Source organism: Podarcis muralis, chromosome 5 (genome assembly GCF_964188315.1).
Source record: "Podarcis muralis chromosome 5, rPodMur119.hap1.1, whole genome shotgun sequence".
Taxonomy (NCBI): Eukaryota; Metazoa; Chordata; class Lepidosauria; order Squamata; family Lacertidae; genus Podarcis; species Podarcis muralis.
This window is the reverse complement of record NC_135659.1, coordinates 83,957,536-83,973,275: the sequence shown is the minus strand read 5'-3', so window position 1 is coordinate 83,973,275 and position 15,740 is coordinate 83,957,536. Positions and strand designations below refer to the sequence as shown.

The following is a 15,740-nucleotide window of genomic DNA, read 5'->3' as shown; positions in this document are numbered from 1 at the left end:
CTGTAACAATTTAAGAGGCAAAATACAGAGCAATAGGTTTGCTAACTATTGACCAATTTAAATATGGTTGAGAATTCCTGTCTTCATTAATCTTACTCAGCTCCAGCTCTTTGAGGAAATGCTCTGTGAAAATACTTTTCTGAGGACGCTCAGAAAAATGACAGGTTCTGAGATTCAAAAGGAGAAGCCAATACTGGTCCTGTGTTCTGATAATTTAGGGCTCCTCCAATTTATTTGATTTGCTTGCACAAAGTGTACACAGAGGTTAGATTATATCTGGTCATTATTGAGCATTGTTCTGATTTGCTTTGGGGTTGGAGTGTTACACAACAATGAACGTTCATCCTGACATGCTTATGAGGTGCTTATACCTCTTCCTGTTAATCATTCATTCATTCCTGTTAATTAATTCAATAATTCATTTCAATGCATTTCCCCATTACTTTCCTAGTGACACAAAAAGTCAATTTCCTTTTTTAAAAAAATGTAGATTTGCTGCACTAGGGCAGGTGTGGGGAACCTCTGACCCTCCAGATGTTTCTGAACTACAACTCCCATCAGTCCTAGTAAGCATGGCCAACGAGAGTTGTCATTCAGCAATGTCCAGAGGGCCAGAAGTTCCCCATACCAAGCTTGGAATCCCTCCTACAAAATACTGACAGTCTGGAGGACACCTGACTAGTAGAGATAGACCGGGGTGCCCAAACTTTTTTCAAAGAGGGCCAGATTTGATGAAGTGAACATATGTGAGGGCCAGCCAAAGTTGTTGACCTTTTTTTAGGATTGAAGTTGGTGAGCTTTTTTACCCCAGAATTGTTGTGCTTTTTTTTACAGTTTTACCTCAAAGTTCTTGAGCTTTTGGGGGGATTTTACCCCAAGAAATTAACTGCTACAGGGCCTGGATTGAGCCAACAACCGACCGGTGGGCCAGATTAGGCCCCCGAAACGGACTTTGGACATGCCTAAGATAGATGCGTTTGCCAGTTTCAGCATTCTCTCTCTCTCTCAAGTCTCTCACATTGAATTCAGTTCTCAACATTTTCCCAGCAGCTTGCGATTTTATTCCTCAGGAAAATTCATCAGCATTTTACTGTGAATTCCTAGAGTTGTTCAGTAAATAAGGGACCATAGCAAGTCACCCTATTTCCCCCAATATTGCCTCAGGCAGAGGGCATTCACATCATTTGCTACTTGTTCCCTTTAGACTTGAGGTGTGGAATGAGACCTTCTGCATGAAAAGCCATCTCATGGCATTTCTACACTGCCATCTTTAACTGGTTTAATAGGCACTCTCACTTTCCACAGAGCGCTGGGGATTGTAATTCTGTGAGGGGAAAGTTGAGAAGCTCCCAAGAGAATTCTCAGCTCAGCATGCTGCAATTCTCAGGGTTCTTTGGAGGAAATCAATGCCTGTTGAAAGTGTTATTGGTTTGTAGCATGGCTATTACCTTAGAAGAATTTATCCTCGGTGGCTCGGGTCCTCAAGTTGTTCAATGCAATATTGACATATGGAATAGTCTGACTAATCCATTTCAACGGCCTGATCCTGTGCATGTTTATTATTATTATTATCATTATTATTATTAATTATGTGAATTTATTTCTTTTTTGGGGGGAGTCCTGAAGCAACTTACAGAAAGTTAGAATACAAAAATAAAAAACTAAAACCAAGAAAAACATACAGAATACTAAAAGTATCCAAATAAAGTCCTGCTAATTTCAGTGGAACATACTTAGGAGTAAGTGTTCTTTGAAGTAGGGCCTATGAATGTTTAGGGAAGGGTGATGCAGAGGTTGTGATCCAAATGACTTCCTGGCCATGCAATTTTGCATAGCATCTATTTTTTTAAAAAAAAAATCTTGATTTCCAAGTTAATTTTAGATATCTGCTTGGAATGATTTTGAGTGCCTGTGGTTATCTGTTTGCTCTTTCCTAGGTCACCAACCGTGGAGAAGCTCACTTGGAACTCAATGCCTTCCGCCGCAAGCACGACTGTGCCCTAGTGATTTCTGGCGATTCCTTGGAGGTGAGAATGTGGTTGTTGTGGTAGCCATTGCAGCAGGTGAGCTGCTGGTGGTGGTGATGGGAAATGTTTATATCCATGTAACTATTTTATCTGTTTTGTGGAACAGGTGTGCTTGAAATACTACGAGTATGAGTTTATGGAACTGGCTTGCCAGTGCCCAGCTGTGGTCTGCTGCAGATGTGCCCCAACACAGAAGGCTCAGATTGTACGCTTGCTCCAAGAGAGAACTGGGAAGCTGACCTGTGCTGTGGGTAGGTCACTTCCAGCTTTTCCACCTGGGCATCTTTGGGTGGTTTTATTTTTACCTATCTTCATTGGAGAGATTGAGAGACAGAGTGGCTGTGATCTAAATGCCATGTTTCTGGGGGCTCTCAGTTTACACCTTCTGGATGCACCCACCTGGCTCCCCTTGAAATCCCCTACAATGGTCAAATACCTTCTGGAACCTCATGAGGTGCGAGAGATACTGCCAGAGGTCCCCATCAACCATACACATCCACTCAGGCCTACCTAGCTCTCTGCACACACAAACAGGCGCCTCCCAGCATAGACTACATAAATCAAAGCCATTCTCCCTTGGGTGCTGAATGTCTCCAAGGAGGTTTGGCTCCCTCTACCGCTTGAAAGCAGAAGATGCTGTAACTTCAAAGGAAGTCGTCTCTGCCTCCCTTTGATGCTTCAGTTCTGTGCCCCCACACCCAATATTTCACCATATTCTTGCATGATCAAGAAGGTTTGGCAAGAACGGGCTTGATTTTCAGTGGCTGGGTTTATAAGGGCAAGGAGGTTTACCACAGACATCATGCCTAGGTCCCTGATAATATAGAAATTTGTGCATCTGCCCCCTGCTGCCATGGGCATTTCAAACTTGCATATCGTGCTGCAAAGCGATATATGCAAGTTTCTCTATCACTTGCTAACTGGAAGCACAGAAATCATTACCCTGGGTCACTTGCCTTTGCTTTATTAGCCAGACAATATGAGATAAACTCATTGATCATGCACCAAAGCACGGAATCCCTCTCTATCACCAGTGCTTGCACTCTCCTGCTACACAAAAATGCTGCAAGGCACCTTTAGCACATTAATACCGGAGTGGAGGCTCTTTTGTGATCAAGCTGAATAGCCCTGCAGTCTAATATAAGCTCCAAGTAAAGATTGGTGTTCCATCAAGATTCTCTATGGCCTTTTTCTCTTTTGCCTCTTGCAGGTGATGGTGGGAATGATGTCAGTATGATTCAAGAGGCAGATTGTGGTGTTGGGGTTGAAGGAAAGGTGAGTCTCTCTCTCTCTCTCTCTCTCTCTCTCTCTCTCTCTCTCTCTCTGACACCATTTTAGTTGTAAGCCAACAATTATATCGATAGCTAATGCACACACAGGGAACCTGTTTTGCTAAAAGGGATGAAATGAGTGTCTGACCTAGTTTACGCAATGAAATCCTTACTTGAATAAGTTGGTATATGCACAAGCTCCATGCACCCAGCACAGCTCCTTCACTCCCTGCTTGCGTACCTGTGGAGAAACAGGCCAGGAAGCCACAGTTAACCATAGTTTCTTGTTATGTGCAAACCAGGAAACTGTGGTTAACGGCTTCCAAACAAGCCATGGTTTGGAATGGTGAAATTATCCTCCTGACAAAGTCAATTCTGCCCATGGTGATGTATGTTTCCCACATTAAGATACCACTTGGTAAATGTGCGACCCTAGAACATTTTACGACCTGCCAAGAGTTTGTGAATGCAAACAAGGAGCGAAAGCAATAGGTCTGTTCTGCTCTGGTGAGCTACTGTGCTTGATTGCTGGCTTGGTAGTAATTTTGGTAGAGTTCAGCTTGGTAGATCACAAGTTGTGCAGGCCTAACCTACTTTTCTAGGTGGTTGTGAGGATGAGAGGGTAAAATGATGTGTACCGACCTAATCTCTTTAGAAGCCCGGTAGACTAAAAAATCTAACCATAAAACAAAGCAGTAAATAACTGTGAAAAATGGACCAAACACTAATAAGGCTGTAATTAGGTGCATGCTTACCTGGGAGTAAGCCCCTCTGAACACAGTTTGACTTACTTCTGAGTAAACAGGCATAGGCTTGCACAGCACATTAGATATATATCTGCAATTTACTGTTTTTTAAAGTCTTATTGCCCTTTTGTAAAAGTTCCAGAGATGACCACTTTGTTTCTGAAAGGATGCTGTTGCAGAGTCTTGGGGCCATTGTGATAAAGGTTCTGAATCTTGCTTCTATAGCTCTAACCTCTCTAATGAGGGCATATGAAGCAGGGCTTGAGCACCTGACCACAGCTGGTACTCCAGCTGAGTAAGGGAGAGGCAGGTGCCACAGAATTCGGATTGTATCTGTTTCCCTATGGCAGGATATGTTTTGCTGCTATTTTGTGGTCTGATAGGTTGCTGCTTTTCTTAATTATTTCTTGGTGTACCTAGGAAGGAAAGCAAGCTTCCCTTGCAGCAGACTTCTCCATCACTCAGTTTAAGCATCTGGGCCGGCTACTGATGGTGCATGGACGGAACAGCTACAAAAGATCTGCAGCCCTCAGCCAGTTTGTGATCCACAGAAGCTTGTGTATCAGTACAATGCAGGCAAGTAACACCACAGCATCTTCACTTTTCTTCTCCCTGTTTAAGAGATGGCGACTGATGTCCAAAAGTTAAAAACTGTATTTTTACATTGCTCTAATACGTCACGAAGTTGATTCAGTGTAGCGTCTTGCTTTTGTTAAAACTGAAAATATGTCCTATTTTTATCGGAGCTGCAAGTTTTAAGCTTTCCATCTGGTAACCCGATTAAAATCTCCATTAGTTAATAAATAAGGGGTTGCGGTTGGCAAAGGCTTAGGGCTGGCCCTATCTGTTCCTATAGTGGTGGAGCAGAGTCATGGATCCACCCACCCAATGTCAAGATGACTGGACCAGACCAAAGGCTTACCTGGTCCAACAACCTTTTCTCACAAGGGCCATCCAGATGTCCATGGCAAGCCCACATGTGGGACCTGGGTGCAACAGTACTGTTCCCACTTACTCTTCTCAGCAAGTGGTATTTGCAAAGGCATGCTGCCTGCAAGAGCAGAGACAAAACATAACCATCATGGCTAATACCCATTGATAGCCATATCCTTTGACAACTATCTACTGTAAAAGGATATTTAATTTTGTTTCCCACCTAAAAATAAGTCCAACAAGGTAGCCTATAATCTAGAACAGTAAAAGAACCAGTAGCATAAAGGCAGACTGTATTCCCATACCTGCTTACCTAGAAGCAAGCTCCAGTGAAGTCATTGGTGGAATTCTGCTTTTTAACTTACCCCAAACTTGAAAATAGACATTCCCCTCCCCCCATAGTACCTGAAGGCCAGCTGTGAAGACTCTGTGTATCTTGAGCGATTGTGTGTGTGCCAACAGTGAGACAGAGTTTGAATTTGGTGTCCAAATAGTTCTGTGAAAACTTCCATGACCTTTTTTTTTGCATCCCAAAGAAACTTCAGACCTGTTGTTCGTCAGGATACTTAAGCATGTGTCAGTTGATGGGCAATGGAAGTAATTGCTTTTGAGGAGAGAGAGAATAGGTAGGATGGAACGCAGAACACAAGTCTGCATGTTCTGTGATGAAAGCACAGCTTGCTACCTCTCTAGCTCAGCTCACGTTGAGTCTTCCTCATGTGGAAACAATAGCTTTTAAAGAATTAAGATGGTTTGAGAGGTGCTGCTTTAAATCCTGCACATGAGAGCACCTTTTTCTTTGTCACCTGTGGTCTTTTCAAACAGGCATTGTAGGTTTTTCAAACTATATTTTTTAAAACGTGGAATGAGTGTGTACGTCGGGAAAGCCAATATAGGACCCTGCAGTTGTTGCTGAACTATAATTTCCACCATTCCTGGCTGTTGGCCATGCTGGCCGGCTGGCTGATGGGAGCTGGAGTCCAAGAACATCTGGAAGGCCACAGATGAGAGAGCACTCAGTTGGTAAAGCATGAGACTCTTCATCTTGGGTTTGTGGGTTCGAGCCCCATGTTGGGTGAAAGATTCCCCTCACTGCAGGAGGTTGGACTAGATGATCCTTGTGGTCCCTTTCAGCTCTACAATTCTGTGATTCCCCATCCCTGATCTAAAGCCCGCAGCTGGCAGACTGTAAAGAAAACATGTAGATTAGTGTTCACTGAAAACCGGGTATTCAGGCTGTCTGACAAAATGCACCAAATGAAAATCATGCATTTGTGAAGTAAGCATTGTAGCTTTTTGAAACTATATGCAGTGCCTGTTTTGCTAGGGGCTGATGTGGGATGTGTTTGAATGCCATGAGCAGCAATCCCTTCTGCAAATCACTTTTAGCTCTTTGGGTGTGATGGGGGAGGAAGCCACATGTCTGCCTTCAGTCCCCAAGTGGCGAGTTCCAATCTTGCTCGGCTTCTGTGAATTGCCACAGAATTCCTATTGCCATGTGAGCCGTCTGGATGGATCATTGCTGTTGAACACATCTTTGCTTTGAAGCCTAAAGAGTCTTTCCCCCTTTTTTGTTTTTTGTTCTGTAGGCTGTTTTTTCTTCGGTATTCTACTTTGCATCCGTCCCTCTCTACCAGGGCTTCCTCATTATTGGGTAAGAACCAAACACTCCCCCCAAAAAAATATGTGACTAGGAAGTCTGAAATGCAAGGAGGCTAGTTTTGAAATCCTCGTATGTCTGGAAGTGTTCACATCCTTGTGTGTCGCTGTCTACAATGCGGACTGCCTTCCTTCCTGCTATAGCTGCTGTTATCAGAATCTAAGATGAAACTTTGAAGGCTCACATTTTCAAAGCAGCGATTAATCCTGCAATCATGATAAGCACGTGGATCTTATTAGGACCAATTTCAGCTCTTATGGCAACTTTTATTTGAGGACCAGGAAGAAAAGGTTTAATTTGCTCAGAAGTCCCTCTTTTGGAAGATGCAAATTTTAAAACTAGTAAATTAACCTGGGCAGCCAATGCTTTTCTAACATGAGCCCTTTTTTTATTCAAGAAAGCACAACAGATACATGTGTCCCACTTCACACGTTTCTGGCCTAAGGTCTGTCATTGTAGCAGAAGAATTAAGGCTGAGCATTGGCAAACATTGGTTTTCAGTGTTAGGGCCTGTGTCTTAGACAACATCACACATTTCACGGCAGCACAATGAAATTTCCCTCAAAGTCTGTTTTTACTAGTTCTAACCCCTGGTGAGTGGCTCTGTGTGATATCTATGCTTTGCAAATGTGTTTGCCACATTTATGCTTTTAGATCACACATAAAACACATTGCACTTTTTTTTTTTTTGAGAGAGAGAGAGAGAGAGAGAGAGAGAGAGAGAGAGAGAGAGAGATATGCATTTCAGATGTGAAGCAGCTCTTGGACACCAGCCTCAGGGTGGGGTTGTAGTTCAGCAGTAGGACACATGCCTGGGATGGAGAAGGTTGGGGGGAGGATTCAAACTATGGCATTTCCATTTAAAGGGGTCAGGTGACAACACAATGGAAAAGACTTCTGCCTGAGACTGTAGAAAGCCAGTCAGAGTAGACAATACTGGTATGAGTGGCTAAATATTCTGATATGGCAAATTCCTATTATATCCTATTTCTAACAGGAGCTTTAATTTCACTTTTGTTTTTCCTTTCCTGAAGCATGCACTTCCATCTCCTGGAATATGAATGTTCAAGGCTGTTTAAAAATGAGGGTTGTGTGGGGTTTAATTATGCATTTGTGAAATGACACCCTTGCATTTTTTGTGTGCCTTCCAGTTATTTTATGCAGTACACTGATAATAGAGAGAGGGAAATTGACTATGCATGGGATTGTGGGTTAGCCAGAATTTGGGATTCGGGCTATTAGCCTTGGCAGAAATGAATTAGAAATGCATGCCTGTGCATGGAACTCATGTATGTATGTATGTAGTGGTGGCTATTAGCTAGAAACATTTTTAAAAGAAGTTCTACTGTGCAAGCAAGAATCCTTGTACTGCCTTAACAAGTTACTTGGTGCTGCATTGGATACAACCCTCTGTGGAGGAGGAGAGGTGAGAAGAGGCTTAAACTTCATTGCTGATCTCATCCTGGGTCGAACCCAAACCCTTTAAGTGGCCAATGACATTCAGTTATGAGAGACAGCATAGAGAAATGTAGAAATCAACAAAAACAACTCTCCCCATTCTGCTTATGTCTGCCACCCCTCAGTCCGATTTGTCGAGGTGGGAGAGGAGGTGTTGAATCCATGTGGAAATCAAAGGGGATCTCTTCTTTTGTTGCTTTCAGGTATTCTACACTCTATACTATGTTTCCAGTGTTCTCTTTAGTGCTGGACAAAGATGTCAAATCAGAAGTTGCCATGCTGTACCCAGAACTCTACAAAGATCTTCTGAAGGTTTGATACATCTTGTGTTGTGTTTTCATCTTTTGTCTTCAGGTTTATGCTCAAGATCACATACAGAAATGTGCATCAGACTGACGTTCATTTTGTTTTCCTGTCCTCTTTCATTTCTTTAGGGAAGGCCTTTATCATACAAGACATTTTTGATATGGGTTTTGATAAGTATTTACCAAGGTAAGAGACTGTCTGTCCAGGTACCTCTCAGTGAATTGTTTGAAATGAATTGTTCAAATCTCATATTTTCCCAGATTTGGTGGAAACAACAAACACTGACTTGAATAAGCAAATCTACTAAATTGAATATTTGTGCATAATAAATTCTGGGTTTTATAGGTTTGGAAGAGAGGCTATGAGCTCTGCAGAGATTTATATCTACACAAACACATGCTCATTCCCTGACCACTGGAAGTCCTGCTCAGTTTCCTTCTGGCTTCTCAGATTTCCCCAGACATTGGCTGCAATCCTGCTTCCTCCATGTGCAGAGAGCAGCGTGCAGAGGGGCTGTCAGGGTGGTGGTCTGGAGACAAGAGCAGCTCAGTCTCCTGTGTCTACCTGAGCAATGAGGCCAAGGAACCAAGCCATGATCAGCAGCATTGTAGGACTGGGTATAACCCTATCTGGCTCTTACATCACCTGACCTCTGTTGAGTGGTCCATTCTAATACCACCATCTGGCCATTGACAGTAATGACAGTGCAGCTCAGCAAAGACTAAGCCAACAGGTGCCTCCTCCAGCAAACCAGTCACAGTAGCACAGAGCACAAGGAGCTTACTGCTTCTGCTACAGCCTAAGTGAATTGCTCGTGATGCCTTTCTATAGAGGCTCCCATTGAACCCTACTGTGCTATGTCCAGGTCATCATTAGCACTCTCCATGCATCCCTTCTCTGCGTGGTATAGATGTTAGAGTGTCAGACTTGGACCTGGGAGACCAGGGTTCAAATCCCCACTCAGCCATGAAACTCACTGGGTGACCTTGGGTCAGTCACTCATTCTTGGGCTACATTGAAAGGCCTACACTGAAAGACCTAGACTGGCTCCCAGTATGTTTCCGAGCACAATTCAAAGTGTTGGTGCCAGTGTTCAAAACTCCCATTGTTTGAGGCGCATTTTGCAACAGGGAATTTTGCACAGGGAATTTTGAACAAAATGCTGTGGGAGGAGCTTATCAGCTGCTCTCTCTGTGCAAAGGTCAGAGGGGGCAGGGCTTCTGTTGAGGTAGGTGATTAGCTGTGGGAGGAGCTTATCAGAGTTTTAGGGCAGCAGCTGAAGAAGGAACAAAAAGGGTTTTCTTGTGTGAGTTTCTTGTGGCTGTTTAGCTGCTCTCTCTGGGCAAAGGTCAGAGGGGGCAGGGCTTCTGTTGAGGTAGGTGATTAGCTGTGGGAGGAGCTTATCAGAGTTTTAGGGCAGCAGCTGAAGAAGGAACAAAAAGGGTTTTCTTGTGTGAGTTGTGGCTGTTTAGCTGCTCTCTCTGTGCAAAGGTCAGAGGGGGCAGGGCTTCTGTTGAGGTAGGTGATTAGCTGTGGGAGGAGCTTATCAGAGTTTTAGGGCAGCAGCTGAAGAAGGAACAAAAAGGGTTTTCTTGTGTGAGTTGTGGCTGTTTAGCTGCTCTCTCTGTGCAAAGGTCAGAGGGGGCAGGGCTTCTGTTGAGGTAGGTGATTAGCTGTGGGAGGAGCTTATCAGAGTTTTAGGGCAGCAGCTGAAGAAGGAACAAAAAGGGTTTTCTTGGGTGAGTTTCTTGTGGCTGTTTAGCTGCTCTCTCTGTGCAAAGGTCAGAGGGGGCAGGGCTTCTGTTGAGGTAGGTGATTAGCTGTGGGAGGAGCTTATCAGAGTTTTAGGGCAGCAGCTTGATCCATATTTTAGATTTAGGGGAGCTAGTCTCAAACATTTGTTGGGGGAGACCTAGGTTTTTTGGGGGGATTTATTTGTCCTGTCTCCACACTTTTAATGATAGAGGACCACTGTAGTCACCCCCAACGACACGTTCTCAAGATGGAGGGTGAGGGAACAGCTGCAGTCGCCTGTGGTTCCTGCGCAATGTTTGCCATCTTGCCAAAGGTTGCAGGCAGCTTTACCTGCAGCAATTGCATGTTGATTGCCCTCTTAAAAGACAAAGTCCAGCAACTGGAGGAACGTGTAGCTACGCTCCAAAGAATTAGAGACCTGGAACTCTTCTTGGAAGCAACAGAGCACACCGTCTCCACCAAGGAAGAGACAGGGGACTCCCCTGAGAAGGTGGCTAGTTCACCAACACAGGAGCCAGATATATGGAGAAACGTGACTCAAAGAAGTAGGAGGCCCAGGGTTCGCTCTGATTGTTTAGAAATACGCAATCGCTTTGAGGTCCTTTCCCCTACCATGGAAGACGAAGAGCAGACTCCATTTGAGGATCTCTCCCTCATTACAGTCGATCAGGTATATGAAGACGAGCAGCAAAGGCAGTCCTCAGGGAATGTCCAGGCGACCTTGGAACGGACAGCTCACAGAAGAACCCCGACCAGACCTAAGAGGAGGCGTGTGGTGGTGATAGGGGATTCCCTACTGAGGGGAACAGAAGCAGTGATCTGTGGGCCTGACAAGATGTCTCGGGAAGTGTGCTGTCTCCCCGGGGCTAAGATCCAAGATGTAACTGAACGACTGCAAGGAATCATAAAACCCACTGACAAATACCCCTTCCTCTTGGTTCATGTGGGAACCAATGACACTGCAAGCAATAGCCTCCAGAAGATCAAAAGAGATTACGAGGCTCTGGGCAGGAAATTGAAGCAATTAAATGCACAAATTGTCATCTCATCTGTCCTCCCAGTTGAACGACGTGGCCCAGGGAGAGAGGGAAAAATAGTGGAAGTGAACAACTGGCTTCGCAAATGGTGTAAACAGGAACGGTTTGGATTCTTAGATCACGGACTGCAGTTTCTTGAAGATGGACTTCTGGCAAGCGATGGGCTGCACCTCACAACGGTTGGGAGGAATGTTTTTGCAAAAAATCTCAGAAACCTCATCAGGAGGGCTTTAAACTGACTAATGTGGGGGAGGGAGACAGTGCTCCTGAAGGTAGGAGTCTATCAATTGATGAAGATGATCATCCAAATGTCATAGACCGAATGGAGCAAAGAGCATGCAGACCTAGTGGTGGGAGGAGAAAATCCTTAAATAAGAGACACGGGGGAATGATTAATGGACTTCAATGTCTGTACACTAATGCGCAAAGCATGGGAAATAAACAAGATGAGCTTGAGCTCCTGGTACAGCAAACTAAATATGACATAATAGGAATCACTGAAACCTGGTGGGATAAATCCCACGATTGGAATGTAATAATGGAGGGATACAATCTATTTCAAAGAAACAGACCAGACAAGAAAGGAGGAGGAGTGGCGTTATATGTCAGGGATGTGTATACCTGTGAAGAGATCCAAGATTTAGAACCTCAAAGCCAAAGTGAGAGCATTTGGGTGAAAATTAAGGGAGAGAAGAATAACAGTGACCTCATTGTGGGAGTTTACTATAGATCCCCAAGCCAAATGGAGGACATAGATGATGCCTTCCTGGAACAGATGGCCAAGCATGCAAAAGGAAGGGAGATAGTAGTAATGGGGGACTTCAATTACCCTGATATTTGTTGGATGTCAAACTCAGCCAAGAGCATAAGGTCAAACAGATTCCTCACTGCCCTTGCAGACAACTTCATTGTCCAGAAAGTGGGAGAAGCAACAAGAGGAACAGCCATTTTAGATCTGGTCCTAACCAATGTTGATGACCTGGTTAGTGGGGTAGAAGTGGAAGGATCATTAGGCGCGAGTGATCATGCTCTTCTGAAGTTTACTATACAGCGGAAAGGAGCAGCCAAGCATACTAGGACTCAATTTCTCGACTTTAAGAAAGCCGACTTCATAAAGCTTAGGGAAGTGCTGGGTGAGATCCCATGGACAGTAATACTAAAAGGAAAGGGAGTTCAAGATGGCTTGGAGTTTGTTAAGAGGGAGATAGTAAAAGCACAACTTCAGGCAATACCAATGAGACGGAAACATGGAAGGTGCCTAAAGAAGCCAGGGTGGCTATCTAAAGAACTTTTAACTGAGTTAAGATTAAAAAAGGATGTGTACAAAAAATGGAAAAGGGGGGAAACCACCAAAGAGGAATTCAAACAAATAGCCAGCACGTGTAGACACAAAGTCAGAAAAGCTAAAGCACAAAATGAACTCAGGCTTGCTAGAGAGGTTAAAAGCAACAAAAAAGGCTTTTATGGGTATGTTCGTAGCAAAAGGAAGAACAAAGAAACAGTGGGGTCACTCAGAGGAGAAGATGGTGAAATGCAAACAGGGGACACAGAAAGGGCTGAACTCCTCAATGCTTTCTTTGCCTCAGTCTTCTCCGATAAAGAAAACAATGCCCGACCTGAAGAATTTGGAGCAAATGATTCAGCAGAGGAAACACAACCCAGAATAACTAAGGAGATAGTACAAGAATACTTGGCTAGTCTAGATGTATTCAAGTCTCCAGGGCCAGATGAACTGCATCCAAGAGTATTAAAAGAACTGGCAGATGTGATTTCAGAACCACTGGCAGTCATCTTTGAGAATTCCTGGAGAACAGGCGAAGTCCCCGCAGACTGGAGGAGGGCAAATGTTGTCCCTATTTTCAAAAAGGGGAAAAGAGAGGACCCAAATAATTACCGCCCAGTCAGTCTGACATCAATACCAGGGAAGATTCTGGAGCAGATCATTAAGCAAACAGTCTGTGAGCACCTAGAAAGGAATGCTGTGATCACCAATAGTCAGCATGGATTTCTGAAAAATAAGTCATGTCAGACTAACCTGATCTCGTTTTTTGACAGAATTACAAGCCTGGTAGATGAAGGGAACGCAGTGGATGTAGTCTACCTTGATTTCAGCAAGGCATTTGACAAGGTGCCCCATGATATTCTTGTAAAGAAGCTGGTAAAATGCGGTCTTGACTATGCTACCACTCAGTGGATTTGTAACTGGCTGACTGACCGAACCCAAAGGGTGCTCATCAATGGTTCCTCTTCATCCTGGAGAAGAGTGACTAGTGGGGTGCCACAGGGTTCTGTCTTGGGCCCGGTCTTATTCAACATCTTTATCAACGACTTGGATGATGGACTCAAGGGCATCCTGATCAAATTTGCAGATGACACCAAACTGGGAGGGGTGACTAACACCCCAGAGGACAGGATCACACTTCAAAACGACCTTGACAGATTAGAGAACTGGGCCAAAACAAACAAGATGAATTTTAACAGGGAGAAATGTAAAGTATTGCACTTAGGCAAAAAAAATGAGAGGCACAAATACAAGATGGGGGACACCTGGCTTGAGAGCAGTACATGTGAAAAGGATCTAGGAGTCTTGGTTGACCACAAACTTGACATGAGCCAACAATGTGACGCGGCAGCTAAAAAAGCCAATGCAATTCTGGGCCTCATCAATAGGAGTATAGCATCTAGATCAAGGGAAGTAATAGTGCCACTGTATTCTGCTCTGGTCAGACCTCACCTGGAGTACTGTGTCCAGTTCTGGGCACCACAGTTCAAGAAGGACACTGACAAACTCGAACGTGTCCAGAGGAGGGCAACCAAAATGGTCAAAGGCCTGGAAACGATGCCTTATGAGGAACGGCTAAGGGAGCTGGGCATGTTTAGCCTGGAGAAGAGGAGGTTACGGGGTGATATGATAGCCATGTACAAATATATAAAAGGATGTCACATAGAGGAGGGAGAAAGGCTGTTTTCTGCTGCTCCAGAGAAGCGGACACGGAGCAATGGATCCAAACTACAAGAAAGAAGATTCCACCTAAACATTAGGAAGAACTTCCTGACAGTAAGAGCTGTTCGACAGTGGAATTTGCTGCCAAGGAGTGTGGTGGAGTCTCCTTCTTTGGAGGTCTTTAAGCAGAGGCTTGACAACCATATGTCAGGAGTGCTCTGATGGTGTTTCCTGCTTGGCAGGGGGTTGGACTCGATGGCCCTTGTGGTCTCTTCCAACTCTATGATTCTATGATTCTATGATTCTATGAATTTCATTAGCGCAAGCAGCTTCTGAGCTCTGGGCGCAGTACTGCATCTAAGATTTCAGATTAAAACTGCAGAGTGAAGGAAAGGAGGACCTGTTTCTGCCTCCTACTCTCTGAAGACTGGAGAAGAAACCCTCTTAAGAATATTAGGGGGGCGGGCAGGGAAAGGACTAGACCAGGGGTCTGCAACCTTTAAGACAAAAAGAGCCACTTGGACCCGTTTCCGAAGGGGAAAAAAAACTGGGAGCCGCAAAAGCATTGCGACATTTAAAACAAATATATCTCCGGAGCCGCGATCTGACAGCGGGCGGGAAGGTGACGTCGGGACGGTGCGTGACTAACGCACGCACCGCCCCCATGCGACGTCACAGCAAGTACAGCGCCCGCCACAGTGGGGAGTGTCGGGGTGCACAATGCGCCTCCTCCCCTCGCTAGTATCCGCCCTGGAGCCACGGCAAAGGTGTAAAAGAGCCACATGCGGCTCCGGAGCCGCGGGTTGCAGACCCCTGGACTAGACCATGTGAAAAATGAACATAATATTTTAGCTGCAGTTCATTCATTTTCAGCACTGTATTCTTGTTATAAAAAGGACACCTAGACATTCCACTGTTGTGCCCATAACCTAGGATTAAGGTGCCATTTAGCTCCTAGTTTTCATATCTCAGTTTCTAACACTGGTTGTTGCTGATCTGTAAAGCCCCAAATGGGTTCGGGCCTGTATACCTGAAGGAGCATTTTCGGCCCCATTTTTCATACCTGGACACTGAGGTCCAGCTCCGAGGGCCTTCTGGCGGTTCCCTCATTGCGAGAAGTGAAGCTACAGGGAACCAGGCAAAGGGCCTTCTCAATAGTGTCACCCACCCTGTGGAACACCCTCCCATCAGATATCAAGGAGATGAATAACTATATAACCTTTAGAAGACACCTGAAGGCAGCCCTGTATAGGGAAGCTTCTTAAGGTTTAATTTTTTTTTATGTTTTGATATATGTTGGAAACCACCCGGAGTGGCTGGGGCAACAAAGTCAAATGGTCAGGATACAAAATAATAACTATTATTATTATTATTATTATTATTATTATTATTATTATTAGTTATTAGCTACCTCACAGAGTTGGGGGTATGTGTTTTCTGCTCTGACCTATATGAAGGGAAGCTGGGATATAAATGTAAGTTTGAGAAAGTACATAACCGATGGCTGGATGCTTCAATGTGAGGCTCAGGATGGATTTGCTGTGCGGTTAATGCTTTAGATGTAATGTCACAAAAAACATCAGTGAGTGTTCAAGGGGGGACC

The 15,740-nt window shown here is 44.4% G+C and overlaps 1 protein-coding gene across 3 annotated transcripts in view; it reads left to right on the top strand.

Annotated features, from left to right (window-relative positions):
• ATP9A (ATPase phospholipid transporting 9A) overlaps nt 1-15,740 on the top strand; it is a 107,936-nt gene that overhangs the window by 87,172 nt on the left and 5,024 nt on the right. For all 3 annotated transcript variants that reach the window (XM_028735219.2, XM_028735217.2, XM_028735216.2), the window contains exons 20-26: nt 1,938-2,027; nt 2,134-2,278; nt 3,238-3,302; nt 4,465-4,620; nt 6,567-6,631; nt 8,299-8,407; nt 8,530-8,587. In XM_028735219.2, coding sequence (XP_028591052.2) covers nt 1,938-2,027; nt 2,134-2,278; nt 3,238-3,302; nt 4,465-4,620; nt 6,567-6,631; nt 8,299-8,407; nt 8,530-8,587 — 688 coding nt within the window. The remainder of the gene's footprint in view (nt 1-1,937; nt 2,028-2,133; nt 2,279-3,237; nt 3,303-4,464; nt 4,621-6,566; nt 6,632-8,298; nt 8,408-8,529; nt 8,588-15,740) is intronic.